The sequence below is a fragment of the Scyliorhinus torazame genome, chromosome 3 (genome assembly GCF_047496885.1).
Source record: "Scyliorhinus torazame isolate Kashiwa2021f chromosome 3, sScyTor2.1, whole genome shotgun sequence".
NCBI lineage: Eukaryota > Metazoa > Chordata > Chondrichthyes > Carcharhiniformes > Scyliorhinidae > Scyliorhinus > Scyliorhinus torazame.
Genome location: NC_092709.1, coordinates 337,120,221 through 337,142,703, shown reverse-complemented (window position 1 = coordinate 337,142,703; position 22,483 = coordinate 337,120,221). Strand labels below are relative to the sequence as shown.

The 22,483-nt window shown below is 48.8% G+C and overlaps 1 protein-coding gene across 5 annotated transcripts in view; it reads right to left on the bottom strand.

Annotated features, from left to right (window-relative positions):
- The window catches only part of LOC140409304 (transcription factor COE3-like), a 782,491-nt gene that overhangs the window by 186,018 nt on the left and 573,990 nt on the right, over positions 1 to 22,483 (bottom strand). For all 5 annotated transcript variants that reach the window (XM_072497690.1, XM_072497693.1, XM_072497694.1 and 2 more), the window contains exon 11: positions 8,680 to 8,768. In XM_072497690.1, the coding sequence (XP_072353791.1) occupies positions 8,680 to 8,768 (89 nt within the window). The remainder of the gene's footprint in view (positions 1 to 8,679; positions 8,769 to 22,483) is intronic.

The window sequence follows — 22,483 nt, the reverse complement described above, 5'->3', positions numbered from 1 at the left end:
AAGGGTTATGGTGTTCGGGCGGGAAAGTGGAGCTGAGTCCACAAAAGATCAGCCATGATCTCATTGAATGGCGGAGCAGGCTCGAGGGGCCAGATGGCCTACTCCTGCTCCTAGTTCTTATGCTCTTATGTTCTTATGAAACAGCACCCCACCCAGGCCCACTGCCCCGCCCTATTCTCAGTTAATTGGCACATCTGTGATCACTAAGGGGCAATTTATAGCATGGCCAATCCACCTAACTTGCACATCTTTTGGACTGTGGGGGAAACCGGAGCACCTGGAGGAAACCCACGCAGACACAGGGAAAACAAAGAAACAATGCAGCACAGGAACAGGCCCTTCAGCCCTCCAAGCCTGTACCGGTCAAGATGCCAACATGCAAACTCCACACAGACAGTCACCCAAGGCCAGAATCAAACCCGGATCCCTGGTGCTGCGCAATGCTAACCACAGTGCCACCCATAATTACTTGCCGTGCATAATTACTTCTAATTACTTGCTGTACCTTAGTCAAGCAGTAGGACGTCCAGTTCCATCTGCATCCAGGTACTTTTGAAAGGGTGTGAGGCATCCCATCTCTCCCACCCTTCCAGGCAGTGCATTCTAGAACCTCACCACTCTGGGTAAAAAAAGGTTTTTCCTCAAATCCCCCCTTAAACTCCCACCCCTCACTTTGAACTTGTGTCCACTCGTAACTGACCCTTCAGCTGAGGGTGCTCCCGAGCCACCCTGTCCATGCACCTCAAATAACTCCAATAAGTTGGATAAACCTGCTTTCCTTTTTGCAAAACCATTTTGCCTCCGCCTGATTATCTTGAACTTATCCGAGGGCCCTGCTGCAGCTTCTTTAATAATAACTTCTATCGTTTTCCCGACAACAAATGGTAAGCTAACAGGCCTGCAGTTTCCCACTTTCCGTCTCCTTCCCTTTTTGAATAATGGAGTTACATTTGCTGCCTTCCAATTTCGGGAGTTTCAGAAAATTAAAACTAATAAATCAACTATCTCACTAGCCACTTCTTTCAAGACACTAGGATGAACAAAGGACAAAGAACAAAGAAAAGTACAGCACAGGAACAGGCCCTTCGGCCCTCCAAGCCTGCGCCGACCATGCTGCCCGTCTAAACTAAAATCTTCAACACTTCCTGGGTCCGTATCCCTCTATTCCCATCCTATTCATGTATTTGTCAAGATGCCCCTTAGATGTCACTATCGTCCCTGCTTCTACCACCTCCTCCGGCAGCGTGTTCCAGGCACCCACTACTCTCTGTCTAAAATACTTGCCTCGTACATCTACTCTAATCCTTGCCCCTCGCACCTTAAACCTATGCCCCCGAGTAATTGACCCCGCTACCCTGGGAAAAAGTCGCTGACTATCCACTCTGTCTATGCCCTTCATAGTTTTTTAGACTTCTATCAGGTCGCCCCTCAACCTCCTTTGTTCCGGTGAGAACAAACCAAGTTTATTCAACCTCTCCTCATAGCGAATGCCCTCCATACAGGCAACATCCTGGTATAGAATTTACAGTGCAGAAGGAGGCCACTCGGCCCATCAAGTCTGCCCCAGCCCTTGGGAAGAGCACTCCACTCAAGCCTACACCTCCATCCTATCCCCACAACCCAGTAACCTCACCCAACACTAAGGGAAATTTTGGACACTAAGGGCAATTTAGCATGACCAATCCACCTAACCTGCACACCTTTGGACTGTGGGAGGAAACTGGAGTACCCGGAGGAAACCCACACAGACACGAAGAGACCGTGCAGACTCCGCACAGACAGTGACCCAAGCCAGGAATCGAAACTGGGACCCTGGAGCTGTGAAGCAATTGTGCTAACCACTATGTTGAATAATGTGCTGCCCTCTTAAATCTCTTCTGCACCCTCTCTAAAGCCTCCACATCGTTCTGGTAGTGTGGCAACCAGAATTGAACACTATACTCCAAGTGTGGCCTAACTAAGGTTCTATACAGCTGCAACATGTCTTGCCAACTTTTATACTCAATGCCCCGGCCAATGAAGGCAAGCATGCCGTATGCCTTCTTGACTATCTTCTCCACCTGTGTTGCCCCTTTCAGTGACCTGTGGACCTGTACACCAAGATCTCTCTGTCAATACTCTTGAGGGTTCTACCATTCACTGTATATGCCCTACCTGTATTAGACCTTCCAAAATGCATTACCTCACATTTGTCCGGATTAAACTCCATCTGCCATCTCCTGCCCAAGTCTCCACACGATCTAAATCCTGCTGTACCCCCTGACAGTCCTCATCGCTATCCACAATTCCACCACCCTTTGTGTCGCCCCCAAACTTACTAATGCAGTTCATCAGGACCCAGGCTCAGCCCGTAGCTCCAGCAATTTACTCAGTAGCACTTCTCTGGTGATTGTAATGCTCCTGAATTTCTCCCCCCCCCTTCCAATTTCCTGATTTATAGTTGCTGCTGGGATTTTATAGTGAAGACAGTCTCCACCTGGGCAAGGCTGGAACCAATGTCCTGGGGGGTTGTTTGCTAGCGCTGTTGGGGAGGGTTTAAACGAATGTGGCTAGGGGGATGGGAACCATTACAGGAAGTCAGAAGGTAGTAAAGGGGGGATAGAAACAAAAGCTAATAAGGAGAAATGTGGAAGGCAGAAAAACAGATTGAACTGCCTAGTAGAGCAGGGGGGGTGGGAGCCAGAGCAGTAGGTCAGCAGGAGAAATAACTGAGGGAGAGCTACAGACTAAGGCCAGTGAGATTAAGAGGAAGAGCAGGCAGGGAGTGGTGGGCTGAAGTGCATTAGTTTCAATGCGAGGAGTATTTCAGGTAAAACAGATGAACTTAAGAACTTGGATTAGCGCATGGAATTATGATGTTGTTGCTATTACAGAAACTTGGTTGAAAGAGAGACAGGATTAGCAACTGAACATTCCAGGATTTCGATGCTTCAGGCAGGATAGAGGGAGATGCAAAAAGAGTGGGGGAGTTGCATTATTGGTTAAGGAGAATATCACAACTGTGCTGAGGGAGGACACCTTGGAGGGTTCAGACAGCGAGGCAATATGGGTAGAGCTCAGGAGAAGGAAGGGTGCTGTCGCAATGTTGGGGGTTTACTACAGACCTCCTAATAGCCAGCGGGAGATAGAGGAGCAGATATGCAGACAGATCTTGGAAAGCTGCATAAACAATAGGGTTGTTGTGGTGGGTGATTTTAACTTTCCCCATATTGACTGGGACACACTTACTGCTGGAGATATGGATGGAGCAAAATTTGTAAGGAGAATCCAGGAGGGTTTCTTGAAACAATATGTAAATAACCCAACTCAGGAAGGGGCCATATTAGATCTGATGCTGGGGAATGAGCCCGGCCAGGTGATCGAAGTTTCAGTGGGAGATCATTTCAGGAACAGTGATCATAATTCTGTAAGTTTTAAGCTGCTTATGGATCAGGACAAGAGTCCTCAGGTGAAAGTGTTAGACTGGGGGAAGGCTAATTAAAACAGCATTAGCCAAGATCTGGAGAGTGTTGACTGGGCGAGGCTGTTTGAGGGAAAATCAACATCTGGCATGTGGGAGGCTGTCAAATGCCAGTTGATTAGAATTCAGGACCGGCAGGTACCTGTGAGGACAAAAGGTAAGGGTGGCAAGTATAGGGAACACTGGAGAACGAGTGGTATTATGAACCTTGTCAAAAAGAAAAAATCATTCATAAGGTCTAAAAGGCTCAGGACAGATAAAACCTGAAGAATATAAAGAAAGTAGAAAGGATCTTAAGATAGGAGTTAGGAAGGCTAAAAGGGGTCATGAAATGTCATTGGCAAACAGAAAAGAAAATCCAAAGGCGTTTTATACATATGTAAAGAGCAAGAGGGTAACCAGAGAACGGGTTGGTCCATTCAAGGATATTGGAGGGAATCTATGTATGGAATCAGAGGAAATGGAAGAGATACCAAATGAATACTAAATGAAAATCCCCAGGGCCTGATGGGATCTACCCCACAATACTGAGGGAGGCAAGGGAGGAAATTGTTGGGGCCTTGACAGTAATCTTTGTATCCTCTGGTGCAGGTCCAGAGGACTGGAGAGTAGCCAATGTTGTTCCATTGTTTAAGAAGCACCCTTCTACTACTTAATCCAGGAAGTTATCCAGGAAATAATCCAAGATATTCCAGGAAATTATAGGCTGGTGAGCCTTACGTCAGTGGTAGGGAAATTATTGGAAAAGATTCTTGGAGCCAGGATTTACTCATATTTGGAAACAAATGGATTTATTAGTGATGGACAGCATGGTTTTGTGAAGGAGAGGTCGTGCCTCGCTAATTTGATTGAGTTTTTCGAGGAAGTGACAGATGATAAATGAGGGGAAGGCAGTAGATGTTGTATACATGGACTTCCGTAAAGTCTTTGACAAGGTACCTCATGGTAGACTGGTACAAAAGGTGAAGTCACATGGGATCAGAGGAGAGCTGGCAAGTTGGATACAGAACTGGCTTGGGCACAGAAGACAGAGGGTAGCAGTAGAAGGGTGCTTTTCTGAACGGAAGGCTGTGATTAGCGGCATTTCACAGGGATCAGTTCTGGGACCTTTGTTGTTCATGGTGTATATAAATGATTTGGAAGAAGATGTAGCTGGTCTGATTAGTAAGTTTGCAGACGACTCAAAAATTGGTGGAGTTGTGTATAGTGAAGAGGATTGTCAGAGGATACAGCAAAATATAAACTGGTTGGATTCTTGGGCGGAGAAATAGCAGATGGAGTTTAATCCGAAAAGTGTGAGGTAATAAATGGTAGAAATCTTGCGAGTCTTCACAGGCAGAGAGATCTGGGCGGGCATGTCCACCGATCACTGAAAGTGGCAACGCATGTGGATAAGGTGGTCAAGAAGGCATATGGCATGCTGCCCTTCATCGGTCGGGGCACTGAATATAAAAATTGGCAAGTCATGTTGCAGCTGTACAGATCCTTAGTATAATAATAATCTTTATTGTCACAAGTCGGCTTACATTAACACTGCAATGAAGTTACTGTGAAAAGCCTCTAGTCGCCACACTCCGGCGCCTGTTCGGGTACACAGAGGGAGAATTCAGAATGTCCAATTTACCTAACAGCACGTCTTTCGGGACTTGTGGGAGGAAACTGGAGCACCCGGAGAAAACCCACGCAGATACAGGGAGAACGTGCAGACTCCGCACAGACAGTGACCCAAGCCGGGAATCGAACCTGGGATCCTGGAGCAGTGAAGCAACAGTGCTAACCACTGTGCTATCATACTGCCCTACTCTGTTAGGCCTCATTTGGAATATTATGTACAATTCTGGTTGCCACACTACCAGAAGGATGTGGATGCTTTGGAGAGGGTACAGAAGCGGTTTACTAGGATGTTGCCTGGTATGGGGGGCATTAGCTATGAGGAGAGGTTAGATAAACACGGTCTGTTCTCACTGGAACGACGGAGGTTCAGATGGGACCTGATAGAGGTGTACAAGATTATGAGTGGCATGGACAGAGTGGATGGTCAGATGCTCTTTCCTCGGGTAGGAGAGTCAAGTACTAGGGGGGAAAAGTGCGTGGGGAAAAGTTTAGAACAGATGTGCGAGGCAAGTTTTTTACACAGAGGGTGGTAAATATATGGAACGCGCTGCCTGAGGAGGTGCTGAAAGCAGGTACGATAGCGGCATTTAAGGGGCATCCAGACAAATACATGAATCGGGTGGGAATGGGAGGATACGGACTCCATAAGTGTAGACGGTTTTAGTTTAGGCAGGTACCATGGTCGGCACAGTCTTGGTGGGCTGAAGGGCCTGTTCCTGTGCTGTACTGTTCTTTGTAAGACTGATGCAAAATACCTGTTCAATCCATCTGCCATTTCCTTGTTTTCCGTTATCAATTCTCCAGACCCACTTTGTTAACTCATTTCGTTTTGAAACATTTGGAGGAAACTCTGTTATTGGTTTTTACATTTTCAGTTAGCTTTCTGTCGCACTCTTAATTTTTCTCCCCGATTTAATGTAGGAAATTAAGGGGGGCACCCTGGCACAGTAGTTAGCACCGCTGCCTCACAGCGCCGAGGACCAGGGTTCGATTCTGGCCCCGGGTCACTGTCTGTGTGGAGTTTGCACATTCTTCCCGTGACTGCGTGCGTCTCACCCCCACAACCCAAAAAGATGTGCAGGGTAGGTGGACTGGCCACGCTAAATTTCCAATTTAAAAAGAAATTAATGTTGGGAATTGCAGCATCCAATTTGCGCAGAGCAAGATCCCACCGGCGACAATGCGAGAATGACCCGATAATCTTCTTTTCGTGATGTTAGTTGAGGGATAAATATTGGCCAGGACACCAGGCAGAACTCCCCTATTCTCCTTCGATATAGTGCTGTGCGATCTTTAACATCCGCCCGAGTGGACAGATGGGCTGATGTGATGGAAGTCACCTCTCTGTCCTGGTCCCAGGTTCGATGAACCTGGAGAGTTCCTTCAGGGGTTACAGGCTCCACAGCACATGGCTTAGCAGAGACTGGAACTGAATTGGGGACCCTGCACCGCGACCGAATGCTGGATAGAGGAGAAACTCCAGTTGGGTGGTGAGGTGAAGAGAGGAACCAGGATTTTCTCCCTTGGAACAGAAAAGGTTAAGGGCATTTTAATAGTATGTTTGATTTGTGAAAATAAAGAGAAGGGGTTTTCACTGGTAGGAAAATGGAGAACAGGCGGTAGAGAATGAAATCAAAAGAATCAGAAAGGGAGCTGAAGAGAATTTATTTTTATTCAGTGAGTTCTGATGATTGGAAGAACGGTGGCTGAGAGGGTGCTGGATGCAGATTCAATAGTGACTTTCAAAAGGAAATTGGTTATACACTTGAAAAGGAGATCTGGGCAGTGGGACAAGAGTGGAATGTGCTGTTGGTGGTGGTGGTTGGTGGGTGGGTGGGGGTTGTTGGGAGGGAGGAGGGTGGCAATGATGATGTTAATCCGATCGCTCATCCTGAGAGCTGGCACGGGTATACTGGGCCAAAAAGCCTCCTGAACTGTATGATTTCATGAAGTCAAAATGCTTTTCCGGGAGAGCAAAGGTTCTCCAAGGAGTCCAAGCATAGCAGCCCATAAAATCCAGAGGCTGCTCCAAAGTGGAGCTGAAGAGTACTCCCATCCTGCACGGACTTCCGCATGGTTGTTTGTGTTGCGTGATCTCGGGAATCACAACTTTGGGACTTCGAGATGATGTGTGTGCACATTGAGGATCTGCATGTGTAGCCAACCCAGCACAATCCCACTGCAGGACTGGTGGGAATGTGGCAGTTTGGCAGTGGATTCAGCCAATGCCCAGATACTTCAATTCTGGGAATTGCTGCAGGGCCTCTTTTTAATCCAATTATTACCCTTTCATCCCAATGTACCCCATTCATCCCAATATATCCCTTTCACCCCAATGTACCCCATTCACCCCAATGTGCCCCATTCATCCCAATGTGCCCCATTCATCCCAATGTGCCCCATTCACCCCAATGTGCCCCATTCACCCCAATGTGCCCCATTCACCCCAATGTGCCCCATTCACCCCAATGTGCCCCATTCACCCCAATGTACCCCATTCACCCCAATGTACCCCTTTCATTCCAACGTACCCCTTTCACCCCAATGTACCATCATACACCCCAATGTACCATCATACACCCCAATGTACCATCATACACCCCAATGTACCATCATACACCCCAATGTACCATCATACACCCCAATGTACCATCATACACCCCAATGTACCATCATACACCCCAATGTACCATCATACACCCCAATGTACCATCATACACCCCAATGTACCATCATACACCCCAATGTACCCCTTTCACCCCAATGTACCCCTTTCACCCCAATGTACCCCTTTCAGCCCAATGTACCATCATACACCCCAATGTACCCCTTTCACCCCAGTGTACCATCTTACACCCCAATGTGCCATCATAGACCCCAATAGACCCCTTTCAACCCAATGTACCATCATACATCCCAATGAACCCCTTTCACTCCAATGTACCACCCTACACCCCAATGTACCATCATATACCCCAATAAACCCCTTTCAACCCAATGTATCATCATGCACCTCAATATGTCGACTTCACCTCAATGTATCCCTTTCACCTCAATGTACCATCATACACCCCAATGTCACCTTCACCCCAATGTACCATCTTACACCCCAATGTACCCATCACTCCAGTGTACCATTCACCCCAATGAACCATAATACACCCCAATGTATCCTCCATCCCAATGTACCATCACATACCTCAATATATCATCATACACCCCAATGTACCCCTTTCAGCCCAATGTACCATCTTGCACCCCAATATACTCTTTCACCCCAATGTATCATCATACACCCCATGTACCTCTTCACCCCAATGTATCCTTCGCCCCAATGTACCATTGTACACCCCAATGAATCCTTCACCCCAATGTACCACCATATACTACAATATACCTTTTCACCCCAAAGTAGCTTTCACCCCAAAGTACCATAATTCCTCCTAATGTATGAACAATCCCCAAATGATTGCTCTAGTCTCAGTGTTGTCTCAATGACTGATGACCTTTCTAAGGTTCTATAACTATTATAATGCCCTGTTCCCCTTAATAATTTAAATGCTCTTTCTTTAGTGAATGAAAGATCACATATATAAAAATCTAACCTTGGGTAATCGCTCAGGGTCGCCTGGGTGCCGTGGGATCACCTTTTGTAGCCGCTGAAATCCATAGTCAATGGTGGGTTCATTCAATGCTGCAGAGTTAAAGGAAGGAGGAATCAGTCAGTGACATGTCGGCAGGACATTGCACAGTAAGGCTCAGCAATAGCTAACCTCCGCTGAGTGGAAGAGACAGTTAAATCCTAGTTCAGGGTGCTGAAGCAAACTGCAGTAATCTTATCACTGCTCCCCAAAAGATGTCAGCATAGCACACATTGTAAATGAGACATTCCTAGTTTGCACTGAGCAGTTCCACATTGGAGATTGCAAAGTCCAATGGGGCCATAAGAAAAGGATCACTCAGCGACAGTTAAAAACTCAATTAGACTCTGAGGCTAATAACCCAATGAAGTTGGGGAGAGAGCCATCAGACCTGGGCTTCTGATTGTCAGTTTGGTTTAGTTGGTGGAACTCTCCTCTCTGAGTTAGAGATTATCATCGAATCACCTCATAGAATCTCAGAGAATTTATAGTGCAGAAGGAGGCCACTTGGCCCATCGAGTCTGCACCAGCCCTTGGAAAGGGCACCCCACTTAAGACCACACTTCCAACCTACCCCCGTAACTCAGTAACCCACCTAACCTTTTTTGGACACTAAGGGCAATTTAGCATAGCCAATCCACCTAACCTGCACATCTTTGGACTGTGGGAGGAAACCGGACCACCCGGAGGAAACCCACGCAGACACAGGGAGAACGTGCAGACTCCACACAGTTAGCGACCCAAGCCGGGAATCAAACCTGGGACCCTGGAGCTTTGAAGCAACTGTGCCAGCTACCATGCTGCCCATAGCATCATACAGCCCAGAAGGTAATTCAGCCCATCCTACCTGTGCTGGCCCTTTGAGAGAGACAGCCAATTAGACCCATTCCTTTCTGCTCTTTGCCTCATCGCCCTGATAATTCATGCACTTCAAGCATTTATCCAATTTTCTTTACATTGAAGCGGCTGCATAAACTAAAGTTGTTGAGGTGTGTTTGTGGGACAGAAGAGAGGTTTGCAGGAACTGAAATGAAATGAAAATCGCTTATTGTCACAAGTAGGCTTCAAATGAAGTTACTGTGAAAAGCCCCCAGTCGTCACATTCCGGCGCCTGTTCGGGGAGGCTGTTACGGGAACTAAAAAGGGGACAAAGCTTTCAGACCTGAGGTGCAGCACTGAGCGGAGTTGTACTGATGAAATTAGAGAAGTAAGAAAGGTTGCACTGGATGGAAAGGATGGAAAGTCTTAAAGGAACACTCGCCCATCAAAGCAGCCAGAAAATGCTCAAGGGGGAGTAATCAAAGTGATGAATATAGAAATTGTTATATATTACATGTTATATTCTGTTGCAGTAATGTTACTAAAAACCCTGGTCTAAAGTAAATGAAGGCACTTTTCCAGTTAGCCACTGGTGGTGGGGGAGCAAGTCTCAGAAGGTCAGGTAAGAGACATGGCCCCAAGTCCAAGAATCACACCAACCACAATCAGTCCAGCGAGTGGCACAGGACAGGGATCAAAATCCCCAAGTTTTATCGATTTGAACCACGGAAAGCAATTGATCTCAAGTTCCTGAGAAACAAGCAGTTTGCGAAAAAAAATCAACTAAAAGGAGAAGCTGAGGCTGAAAGCAATAAAATACGGAGATGATCGCTAAGAGGAGAACCGGCAGTTATAACAATTTAACATTTACTGTCCTTGAGGGTGGCAGCCATGTGATATTTTGTATTCCAAATTGTTTACTTTAGTAAAATCAAAGTTGGGACATTTTAAAAAAACATCCAGGCAGCATTTTAACAAATTTAAAAAACTTGTTTGAGTTTCTCGCCCGGTAACCTAACAAATATTGGATTCAGGTCTGGTATCTTAACAGGAGGTAATCCCGTGAGGAAACCCTGGTAAGTCCAAGAATTGAAAATTTATGTTCGGGACACTGCTGCAAGGAATATCAGTAGAAAAATAATGGCGGAGAAAAACCAAGGTGGCAATTCTCCGAGCCCCGCGCCGGGCAGGAGAATCGGCGCAACCGCGCCACAACGCCCCGGGTTGCGGAGAATCGGCAGCCGGCGCCGGCCGCTGGAATCGGCGAGGCCGCCGATTCTCCAGCACGGATAGCCGCGCAGATACGACAGAGTCCCGCAGGCGCCGTTCACCCCTGGTCGCTGCCGGCGGGAACTCTGCGCGAAGGGTCGGGGAAAAGTGCTGTGGGGCGGGGAAAAGCGCTGCTTCACCGGGGGGGGCCTCCGGTGGGGTCTGGCCCACGATCGGGGCCCACTGATCGGCGGGCCGGCCTCTCCACCCCCGGGCCTACTTTGTTGCGCGGCCGGCCCCTGAACCCCATGTTGAGTCGGGGCCGGCGCGCTGAAGAAATCCCCCGCGCATGCGGAGGTTGGCGCACCCCAACTGCGCATGCGCGGGTTGGCGCCGTGCCCAGTTGGCGCCGGGAAGGGAGGCTGGAGCGGCATGAACCTGTGGGGGCCAGAATCGGTCATCCCCATGCCAGTTTCGCACCGTTGTGAAACGCCACAGCATTCACGACGGCGCAAACACTTTGGGCGAAATTCTCCGGAAACGGCACGATGTCCGCCGACTGGCGCCCAAAACGGCGCAAATCAGTCGGGCATCGCGCCGCCCCAAAGGTGCGGAATCCTCCGCATCTTTGGGGGCCGATCCCCAACCTTGAGGGGCTAGGTCGGCGCCGGACGAATTTTCACCCCGCCAGCTGACGGGAAAGGCCTTTGGTGCCCCGCCAGCTGGCGCGGAAATGACATCTCCGGGCGGCGCATGCGCGGGAGCGTCAGCGGCCGCTGACGGCATTTCCGCGCATGCGCATTGGAGGGAGTCTCCTCTGCCTCCGCCATGGTGGAGACCGTGGCGGAGGCGGAAGGGAAAGAGTGCCCCCCCGGCACAGGCCCGCCCGCGGATCGGTGGGCCCCGATCGCGGGCCAGGCCACCGTGGGGGCACCCCCCCGGGGCCAGATCACCCCGCGCCCCCCTCCAGGACCCCGGAGCCCGCCCGCACCGCCTTGTCCCGCCGGTAAGGTAGGTGATTTAATTTACGCCGGCGGGACAGGCATTTTAGCGGCGGGACTTAGGCCTATCCGGGCCGGAGAATCGAGCGGGGGGGCCCGCCAACCGGCACGCCGCGATTCCCGCCCCTGCCGAATATCCGGTGCCGGAGACTTCGGCAACCGACGGGGGCGGGATTCACGCCAGCCCCCGGCGATTCTCCGACCCAGCGGGGGGTCGGAGAATGTCGCCCTTTGTCTCCATTTTGGAGAATCGCCCCCCAAGTGCTTTTTTCATTTTCTTCAAAGGCTTTTGCTCAATAGTGACAAAAATATTGGCAGTGAGAAAGAAACAAAGAAGAATCAATCATCCAAACTTGGTAACAGAAATCAACTCACTGTCCATTGGCCGTGGGAAGGTGGTGTGCACTGTGAGGGTGGACATATAGATGTGCAATGGTTACAGCACAGTGGGGGAGGGGCAGTTGTGGGCAGCAGGTCATGTGATGGAACCTTTAGGACTATGTCCATCTAGAGCTGACATCCTAACCTCAGACAGCCATGTTCACCAGTGTGAAGAAGCCTCAGGCCTGACAGAAGGTTCTGGTCAGAACAGCTTGGAGGGGAAAATAATAAAAGAAAGTAACATCTCTTATGTTATTTAACTGGTAAATGGATGGGCGGGTTGGAGGATGTGCCAGATACTGAATTGGGCCAGTCTTATAAATACTGTGGCACAAGTGCAGGATAAAGGCTGGCAGCACGGTAGCACAGTGGTTAAGCAGTAGCTTCACAGTTCCAGGGTCCCAGGTTCGATTCCCAGCTTGGGTCACTGCCTGGGCGGAGTCTGCCAGTTTTCCCCGTGCCTGCCTGGGTTTCCTCCGGGTGCTCCGGTTTCCTCCCACAGTCCAAAATGAGCAGGTTAGGTGGATTGGCCATGATAAATTGCCCTTAATGTCCAAAAAAAAGGTTAATGTCCAAAAAACAGGTTGGGTGGTGTTACTGGGTTACGGGGATAGGGTGGATGTGTGAGCATGGGTAGGGTGCTCTTTCCAAGGGCTGGTGCAGACACGATGAGCCAAATGGCCTAATTCTGCACTGTAAATTCGATGATTCTATGAATTCTGCAGAGAGTAATGACTCCCCAAAGCCTGTCCCCCATCTATAAGGTATAAGTCATAGAATCACTGAAAGGTTACAGCACAGAAGGAGGCCATTCAGCCCATCTAGTCCATGCCAGGCTGAGGACATCCAGGTGTCCTTTCTAATCCCACCTTCCCGCACCTGGTCCATAACTCTGTAGTTTAGAGCACTTACGGTGCAGATCCAGGTACTTTTTAAAAAGAGTTTAGGGTCTCTGCCTCCACCGACTCGGGCAGTGAATTCCAGACTCCCACTACCCTCTCCGCAAAAATGTTTTCCCTCATGTTCCCTCTACACCTTCTGCCACGTATCTTGAATCTATGTCCCCTGGTTCTAAAATTCTCCACCAAGGGAAACAATTTCATCCTGTCCACCCCATCTCGTCCCCTCATAATTTTGGATAGCTCAATCAAGTTACCCCTCAGCCTCCTTTGTTCCAAGGAAAACCCCAACCTGTCCAATCTCTCCTCATAGCCACACTTTTCCAGCCCTGGCAACATTCTTGTAAACCTCCTCTGCACTCTCTCCAGAGCAATAACATTCTTCCTGTAATGTGGTGACCAGAACTGCACAAAATACTCCAGTTGTGGCCTCCCCGGTGTTTTATACAACTCTAACATTATATCCTTACTTTTACATTCAATATCTCTGCCAACGAAGGAGAGCATTCCATATGCTTCTTAACAACCTTGTCTACTTGAACTGTTGCCTTCAGGGACCTGTGCATCTGTCCGCCAAGATCTCTCACTTCAACTACCCCTCTTTGTATATTCCCAATTATTGTGTACTCCCTACAACTGTTTGACATCCCTAAATGCATGACCTAACACTTACCTGTGTTAAATCGCATCTGACACTTTTATCACCCACTCCACCAATCCATCTATATCATTTTGAAGATTATAGCTGTTCTCTCCACTATCCACCACTTTGTCAATCTTTGCGTTGTCTGCAAATTTCCCAATAATAATAATAATAATAATAATAATAATCGTTTATTGTCACAAGTAGGCTTCAATGAAGTTACTGTGAAAAGCCCCCCACGTTCACGTCCAAATCATACTCCCCACATTCACGTTCAAATCGGAGCCAAGAATGTGATGGAAAAGTCAAATGCTCAATATCATCCAGGATAATGCAGCCTACTTGATTGGTACCCCATCCATTACCTTAAACATTTACTTCCTCCTCCAACGAAAAATAGTGACAGCAGTGTGCGGCATCTACAAGATGCATTGCAGTAACTCGCTAAGGCCCCTTCGACAGTACCTTCCAAACCTTCAACCACTATCACCTAGAAGATCAAGAGCAGTGGACACAACCCTCCAAACCACTCACCATCCTGACTTGGAAATATATTGGCTGGAACTCCCTCCCTAACGGCACTGTGGGTGTACGTACACCACATGGACTGCAGCAGTTCAAGAAGGCAGCTCACCACACCGTTCTCAGGGGCAAAGAGGAGTGGGAAATAAATGCTGGAATTGTTACGACGCTCCTATTTCAAGAATGAATGAAAAGAAAGGGCTGGGCTCTGATGGGCTGGTAGATTGCCAACATTCACTGCTCCCTCTGGCAGATGGGCTATCTGGGTGAAGTATGAGGAAGTGCTGGGGGAGCATGACAATTAAATCCTTGGAATGGTACCTCAGGACAATTTGAAAATGTCAGGAAAGGAGGAGCGAAAATGAGAAAGGAAAGAAAAAGACAGACACAAAGCGAAGGCTCGGGCGCCATGGTGGCGCAGTGGTTAGCACTGCTGCCTCATGGCGCTGAGGATACGGGTTCGATCCCAGCACTGGGTTGCTGTCCGTGTGGAGTTTGCACATTCTCCCCGTGTATGCATGGGTCTCACGCACACAACCCAAAGATGTGCAGGATAGGTGGATTGGCCATGCTATATTGCCCCTTAGTTAAAAAAACAGTGAAAGCTCTCTGAATAACAGACTTACTGCACTTGAGAATACTGGATGATGCCGATATTTATTGGTGCAGAGGAACACTTGTGGGTATTTTTCATGGTTCTTCCTGTACGCTTATGAAATAATATTTCCTCGATGGCTCTTAGCAATAATAACACATTGAACTTTCAGAAGCCAAATAGAACTTAATTATTTTTTTCATACAAGTCTAGCTGGATTGTTATAATTGGATTTATGTGTGAGCACTCCCATCTGGGCATGTTCTGCAGTTTTGTTGTAGGCTGCGTTTGCTTTGCTCCTGTCTCTGCCTGCTAGTAACGAACTGAGGTCTCGCATTTTGTGAGGGCCACGAAGAATCCAGCACGAGTTTGGAGAGTCAAACAGGAAGTAACTTTATTGACAAGAATATGTACACAGGGGCAGTAGCCCACTACTGGTTCCCTCCCTAGCTGGTACCACACTGGCCAGCCCTATTTATACAACTCCAATGCTATTGATTGCCCCACCTCCTCTCTCATTTGGGGAGCTCATATTCCCCAAGTTACATCGGGTAACCAATTGTCCACGGCCAATAGGATCCGGGCAGGTTACAACATCGCGGTTAATAGATTTTCATTTAGTCTGTTGTCGAAGTTTGAGATCCAACCAGCTGCGATGACACCATTATTATCTATTGCCAGTAGGTCAGAGCCAGCTGATGTGGCTTCCAGCTGTTCTTCGGTGGGCAGCACTCTGTCTCTGAGTCGCAAGGTTCACGTCCAAGACTTGATTATAAAAATCTGCACCGACTCTCCCAATGCGGTACTGAGGGGAGTGCTGCACTGTGGGTGAGATGTTAAGTGATGCCCCGCCTGCCTGCTCGGGTGGGTGTAAAAGATCCCGTGGCAATATTTTGAAGAGGAGCAGGGGAGTTATCCTTGGCGCTGCTGGCCAATATTCATACCAAAATCAACAGCAGAAAGGTAAACAGATTAAGTGGCCATTATCACTTTGCGGCTTGAGGCAGTTTACTCTGCATTAACTGCTGCGTTTCCACATCACAACAGCGACTACACTTCCAAAAGTACTTCATCACCTGTTAGCGCTTGATATGTCTGCCGATTGTGAAAAGGGATACAGATGCAAGTTCTTTCTCTCTCTCTCTCAGTAATAGTGACCACCAGACTATCATCGCTTGTCATAAAAAGCCATCTGACTTGGGGGGGGGAAAGTTGCCGTCCTTACCCGGTCTGGCCTGCACGTGACTCCAGACCCACAGCAATGTGGTTGACTCTCAACTGCCCTCTGAAATGGCCCAGCAAACCACTCAGTTCAAGGGCAATTAGGGACGTCAACAAACTCTGCCTTTACCAGCACATCCCATGGGACAATAATTTATTTTTAATTATTTCAATCCTTCAGAGACATTAGCAACTCGGCCAACAGTCTGAGAGTACTTTACTGTCAAAGAAGCTGCCTTTCAGATCGGAACATAAGAAATAGTAGCTGGAGTGGACCAGAAGAGTGCTTACTTTTAATTTATTCATAGAATGTGGGCAACACGATTGGGCCAGCATTTATCCCTAATTGCACGTGATCTGATTGGCTCTCTAGGATTCCAAAGAGCATTCAAGACCCACATTGCCAGACCAGATAAGGATTTTCTTCCCGACAGGGAAAAAACAGATTGGTTTTCACATCAATGGTTTCATGGTCATCATGAGACTTTTGAATTTTAGATTTTTATTTAATTCAAATTTCACCATCAGCTGTGGTAAGATTCAAACCGGGGTCCCCAGAGCATTACTCTTTGGGCGGGATTCTCCGACCCCCCCCCCCCCCGCCGGGTCGGAGAATTGCCGGGGGTCGGCGTGAATCCCGCCCCCGCCGTCCTCCGAATTCTCCGGCCCCCCAAAAATCGCCCCGGCGTGAATCGCGCTGCCCGCCTCAGAGAATGGCGGGGACAAGCGCGACTCAATGGGCCACCCGGATCCTCCGGCCCGCGATGGGCTGAAGTCCCGCCCGTTTTTTGCCAGTCCCCCCGGCGTAAATTGGAGTAGGTCGTTACCGACGGGACCTGGCGGCGCGGGCGGCCTCCGGGGTTCTTGGGGGGTGCAGGGGGACCTGGCCCATGGGGGTGCCCCCACGTTGGCCTGGCCCATAATCGTGGCCCACCGATCCACGGGCGGGCCTGTGCCGTGGGGGCACTCTATTCTTCCGCACCAGCGGCTGCAGCGGTCTGCCATTGCCGGTGCGGAAACTAAGCTGGCACACCCGCGCATGCGCCAACTCGCGCTGGCCGGCGGAGGCCCTTCTGCGCCGGTTGGTGCGGCGCCAAGCCCCTTTTCCGCCATCCGGCAGGGCGCAAACCACTCCGGGTCGGGCCTAGCCCCTGAAGGTGCGGAGGATTCCACACATTTGGGGCAGCCCGACGCCGGAGTGATTCACGCCACTCTTTGGCGCCGGGACCCCCTGCCCCGCCGGGTAGGGGAGAATCCCGCCCCAGGTCTCTGGGTTATAAATCCAGTGCCAATTCCACTACTCTGCCATCTCCCCAGTCAATAAGATCATGACTGACCTTTGACCTCAATTCCATCTTCCTGTACCGTCCCTGTGTCACTTGACCGTCTCTTGGGCAACACGGTAGCACAGTGGTTAGCACTGTGACTTCACAGCACCAGGGACAGTCCAAAGATGTACAGGTGAGGTGGATTGGCCATACTAAATTGCCCTTAAGTGTCCACAAAGGTTAGATGGGTTTACTGGGTTACGGGGATAGGGTGGAGATGTGGGCTTAGATCGGGTGATCTTTCCATTTGACCGGTGCAGACTCCATTGCCTCCTTCTGCATTGTAAATTCTATGATCTATGATCTAGGGACCCGGTTCGGTTTGCGGCTTGGGTCACTGTCTGTGCGGAATCTGCACGTTCTCCCCGTATCTGCGTGGGATTTCTCCGGGTGCTCTGGTTTCCTCCCACATGTCCAAGAAGACATGTTGTTAGGTGAATTGGACATTCTGTATTCTCCCTCAGTGTACGTGAACAGGCCGGAATGTGACAACTAGGGGATTTTCACAGTAACTTCATTGCAGTGTTAATGTAAGCCTACTTATTAATAATAATAATAATCACTTATTGTCACAAGTAGGCTTCAATGAAGTTACTGTGAAAAGCTGGTACGGGAATTGAACCCGCGGTGCTGGCTGTGTTCTGCATTCCAAGCCAGCGATTTGACCCACTGTGCTAAACCAGCCCCTAACTTGTGATTGTGACACTAATAAAGATTATTATTAATATCCAAATACCAACAGCTCTCTGTCTTGAATATACTCAATCATCGGGCACCCACCACCCTCGGGAAGGGAAGGAGATTCACAACCCCTCCCCTGCCCCGAGTTTCTCAAATCAGTACTAAATGGCCAGCTTCTCAATCCGAGACGTTTACTGTGACCTGAACCTCCTTCTCAGACGAACTTTAAAGATCCCGGGGCATTATCTTCAAAGACCAAGAGGGGATTTCTCCCTCAACCAACAACATAATCTCTTTGGTGCTTGCGCGTCCTGGCTGTGTGCTCGAATTGGCAGCTGCATTTTCCACAACAGTGAACATTCGTTCAGAAATGTTCAATTGCCTGTGAAATGCTTTCGGATGTCCTGAGGTTATGAAAGAAGCGACATCCAAGTCCTTCTTTCTCACACCATGCACTGCTCTCAGCCTCAAATGGTTGGAAGAGCGAAGGGACACTGAATGGAAACTCTCTTTTCGCAGAAACATCATGGAATGGAAATGAATGTCTTATTATTTTGAAATTGACAAACAGACTCGGGCAAAATTCCTCTGATTGCTCTTTTAATTAAGTCATTAACCCGTTAGATTGACACTGAATTAATGTCTTTGGTAATGGTGATTAGAAAGATTTTCCAAACTCATTAAGAGTGGTGTGCCAAGCAATTTCAAATCCTTGAAAGTATTGGAAAGAACTCAATGAAGAAGCACGCTTCAGCAGGAAGGAACAAAGAGGGATTATTGCTGAAAGAGGGACACGTTTGTGAAGCTTTACGTTTTGCACTCATCAGGACACATGCATGAAAACCAAATTTCAAATGGTCACAACCATTTGTGCCACAGGAGAAAAGATACACCAGCAATCAATTTAAAATGATCTATCGAGCTCATACAAGGTCTTATTTACACTTGCTGGAAGCGGCACACTTTCATTCGCAGGGACCGGGGGCGTCATTGCGGGTCGGAGAATGGCCGTTGGCCGCCATGAATCCCGCCCCGCCGGTTGCAGAAGTCTCCGGTACCGGATATTCGGCGGGGGCGTGAATTGGGCCGCCATTCTCCGGCCCGGATGGGCCGAAGTCCCACCGATAAATTGCCTGTCCCGCCGGCGTAAATTAGAGTACCTATTTACTGGCGGGACAAGGCGGCATGGGCGGGGTCCGGGGTCCTGGGGGGGGCGCGGGGCGATCTGACCCCGGTGGGTGCCCCCACGGTGGCCTGGCCCGCGATCGGGGCCCACCAATCCGCGGGCGGGCCTGTGCCGTGGGGGCACTCTTTCCCTTCCGCCTCCGCAACGGTCTCCACCATGGCGGAGGCGGAAGAGACTCTCCCCACTGCGCATGCGTGGGAAACTGTCAGCGGCCGCTGACGCTCCCGTGCATGCGCCGCCCCGACATGTCATTTCCGCGCCAGCTGGCGGGGCAACAAAGGCCGTTTCCGCCAGCTGGCGGGGCGGAAATCCCTCCGGCGCCGGCCTAGCCCCTCAATATTGGGGCTCGGCCCCCAAAGATGCGGAGCATTCCGCACCTTTGGGGCGGTGCGATGCCCATCTGATTGGCGCCGTTTTGGGCACCAGTCGGCGGACATCGCGCCGTTTGGGGAGAATTTCGCCACAGTTCTCTGAAAACAAAAGGAATATGTTCAAACCTCGCACCTTTTTTGAATTACCCGGGAGCTTGGGGAGCCGATTGTTCTTCTGTTGCTTTCTCCATGGCAACAACTTGACCAATCAGAGTTGACTTCCCAACCAATCAGTACCCTATTCTCCCGCAGTATGAACTGTTGTGACTGTTTGAAATTTGGCTTTCTTGTGTTTGTCCTGATCAGTGCGAAATGAAAAGCTTTGGCAACATGTCTCACTTTTCAGCAACAGTCATGCTCTGCACCACCAATTGAAAGAGGGATGAATAACAAAACTGAACATTCACCACGAATGTCGGGACTTGCTGTTTACAAACGCCAGCAATAGAATCTGAGAAGTAGCTGAAATTTGGTGTTTCTGTAATCAACACTGTATCAAAGGACAAACTTCTCACATTTTCTGTGGTAATATTGAAACAAAAATATCGATTCATGCACAAGAAATGCGATAAAGATCAAAGAATCTATTTCAATGATTTTGGATGAGGAGTAAATCTTGACTTAAACTCCTTCTTCCAAATAATGCTGCGGGATCTTTTACCTCAGCTTTAGAGGCCAGATAAGACCTAGATTAATGATTCCTCTGAAAGACGCTACCTCCAACCGTTCCCTGGCACTGCACTGACCGCATCGGCCTAGATCTGATGCTCGCGTCTAGAAAGTGGAATCGAACCTCCGATCTTCCTTTCTCAAAAGTGAAGAGAGTCACTGAAGGACCCGTGGCTGACACCTTAAAGGAGCTCGGAATAGGTTCGGTGGGCTGAGTGGCCCAATTGTGTTCCGATGTTAACATGTTGCTGACTTGTTGATCTCAAAGCCCCATTAAAGGTTCGGAGCTAAGCGATGGCCCGAGTGTGGTGACGACAATAAATGCGAGGCACCATGTCCAAAGCTACCCAGATCTCCAATAGGCCTCTCCGTAGCACAGTGGTTAGCATTGTGGCTTCACAGCGCCAGGGTCCCAGGTTCGATTACCGTCTTAGGACACTGTTTGTGTGGAGTCTGCACGTTCTCCCTGTGTCTGTGTGGGTTTCCTCCGGGCGCTCTGATTTCCTCCCACAAGTCCCGAAAGACGTGCTGTTAGGTAATTTGGACATTCTGAATTCTCCCTCTGTGTACCTGAACAGGTGCCAGAATGTGGCGACTAGGGGCTTTTCACAGTAACTTCATTGCAATGTAAGCCTACTTGTGACAATAAAGATTATTATTATTATTTCTGGAATAAGAATATACAACATCTCCCGACTAAATGCCATCCATTTCCCCCTCTGTGCCTGCACGATGGAAACAATTTCCATCTTTATGTAATGCAAATTCAATATGTGTGTAAAAAAAATGCTCCCATAATCAGGCCATTAATCACAAAACGGCTGTCAGATTTGACTTTGGGTACAATTTGTCAAGCAAGTTGCTCACTCCAGTTTGTCAAGTACAAATCTTGTATTCACTAAAATGATTGACACTCCAAATATAAGCAAGTCGAATAGCTTGTTTGCACTAATATGAATAACTCACCGTTTCATGAATAACAATCAGATGTTCTCCCCCCGTGTGCACACACACCTTTACAAAGATTGGAGCTCAGTCAGCAAACTGCAGATAGACTTTATTACTCAAATTACAATATTTGCTTTCCACTGAAGCACCCTTTGCAGTGGATTTACTTGCAAGAGCTCTGTGATAAATCAAATTGATTTAAGGCAGATTGTTTGCACCGAGCAAAGGGGTGTTAAAGCTCAGGATTGTTACTTGGGCTGTTCTATTGCAATACGCTTGATTACATCCAAATGGCTGATTTATTTATCTCTCACCTATTTAAATATTTACGCAGATTCTTTTCTCTCCCCTGTCTCTTTGCTTTACACTCTCTATGTGACTCGGACCATTTTTCATCACCGTCCAGCTTCCCTCTGTTTATCTCGGGCTAGCTCTGTCTTTCGGTATCCTTTAACTGTCTCATTCTCTTCCTGGCTGCCTCAACATCAACTTTCATTTATATAGTGCCGTCAATATAGCCAAGGAACAAACCGAGGTGCGACACCGGAACGTTATCAGGCAGAATTTTATACTGACACACATAAGGAGATCTTCAGGCATTTGACCAGAATCTTGATCAAAGAGTTAGGGTTGGAGGATCAGCTAAAAAAGGATGCAAATCTGCATATTACAGTGAGACAGCTAGTCTCACTCAAATCTGCATTCCCGAGATCTAAGCAAAGGGTGGAATCTAACCTCCTCGTCTTGGGAGACTTAAGGCAAGCGCCGTTCACTGCTGGTCTCCACAAACGGGGACCAGACGGGGTTCTCCCAGGCATTGGAGGCCCCAGGTGTGTGCCCTCTGGGTAGAGTGATACCCTGGCACTGCTGGTGCCACCTGGGCACCCTGGCACAGTCAGCCTGGAACCCTGACAGTGCCACCTGTGTGCCAACCTGGCACTGCCAAGGTGCCCAGGTGGCACTGCCAGCTGACAAAGGCACTGCCAGGGTGCCAGGCATTTTCTACATGGAGGTGATTGGGCTGGGATGTGCACTCCATGAGTGTTAGAGGGGGCAGGAACTCCCTTATAGTGAGTTGGGGCTTGGGCAGGGGTTCAGATGTCACGCTGGGGGTCGAGGGATTGGGATGCCATTTAAAAACAGGGTTAAGTGGCCTCGTTGGGTATTTTCACGCTGGGGACCCCGTTCTAACCGGATAGGCATCATGTAGCTGGGTATTTCTTTGCCCTCTAAGCCCGCGCTACGGGTCTCTGTCCCCATTCGGGTACATCGTGCCCAGAGATGAGAATTTCAAT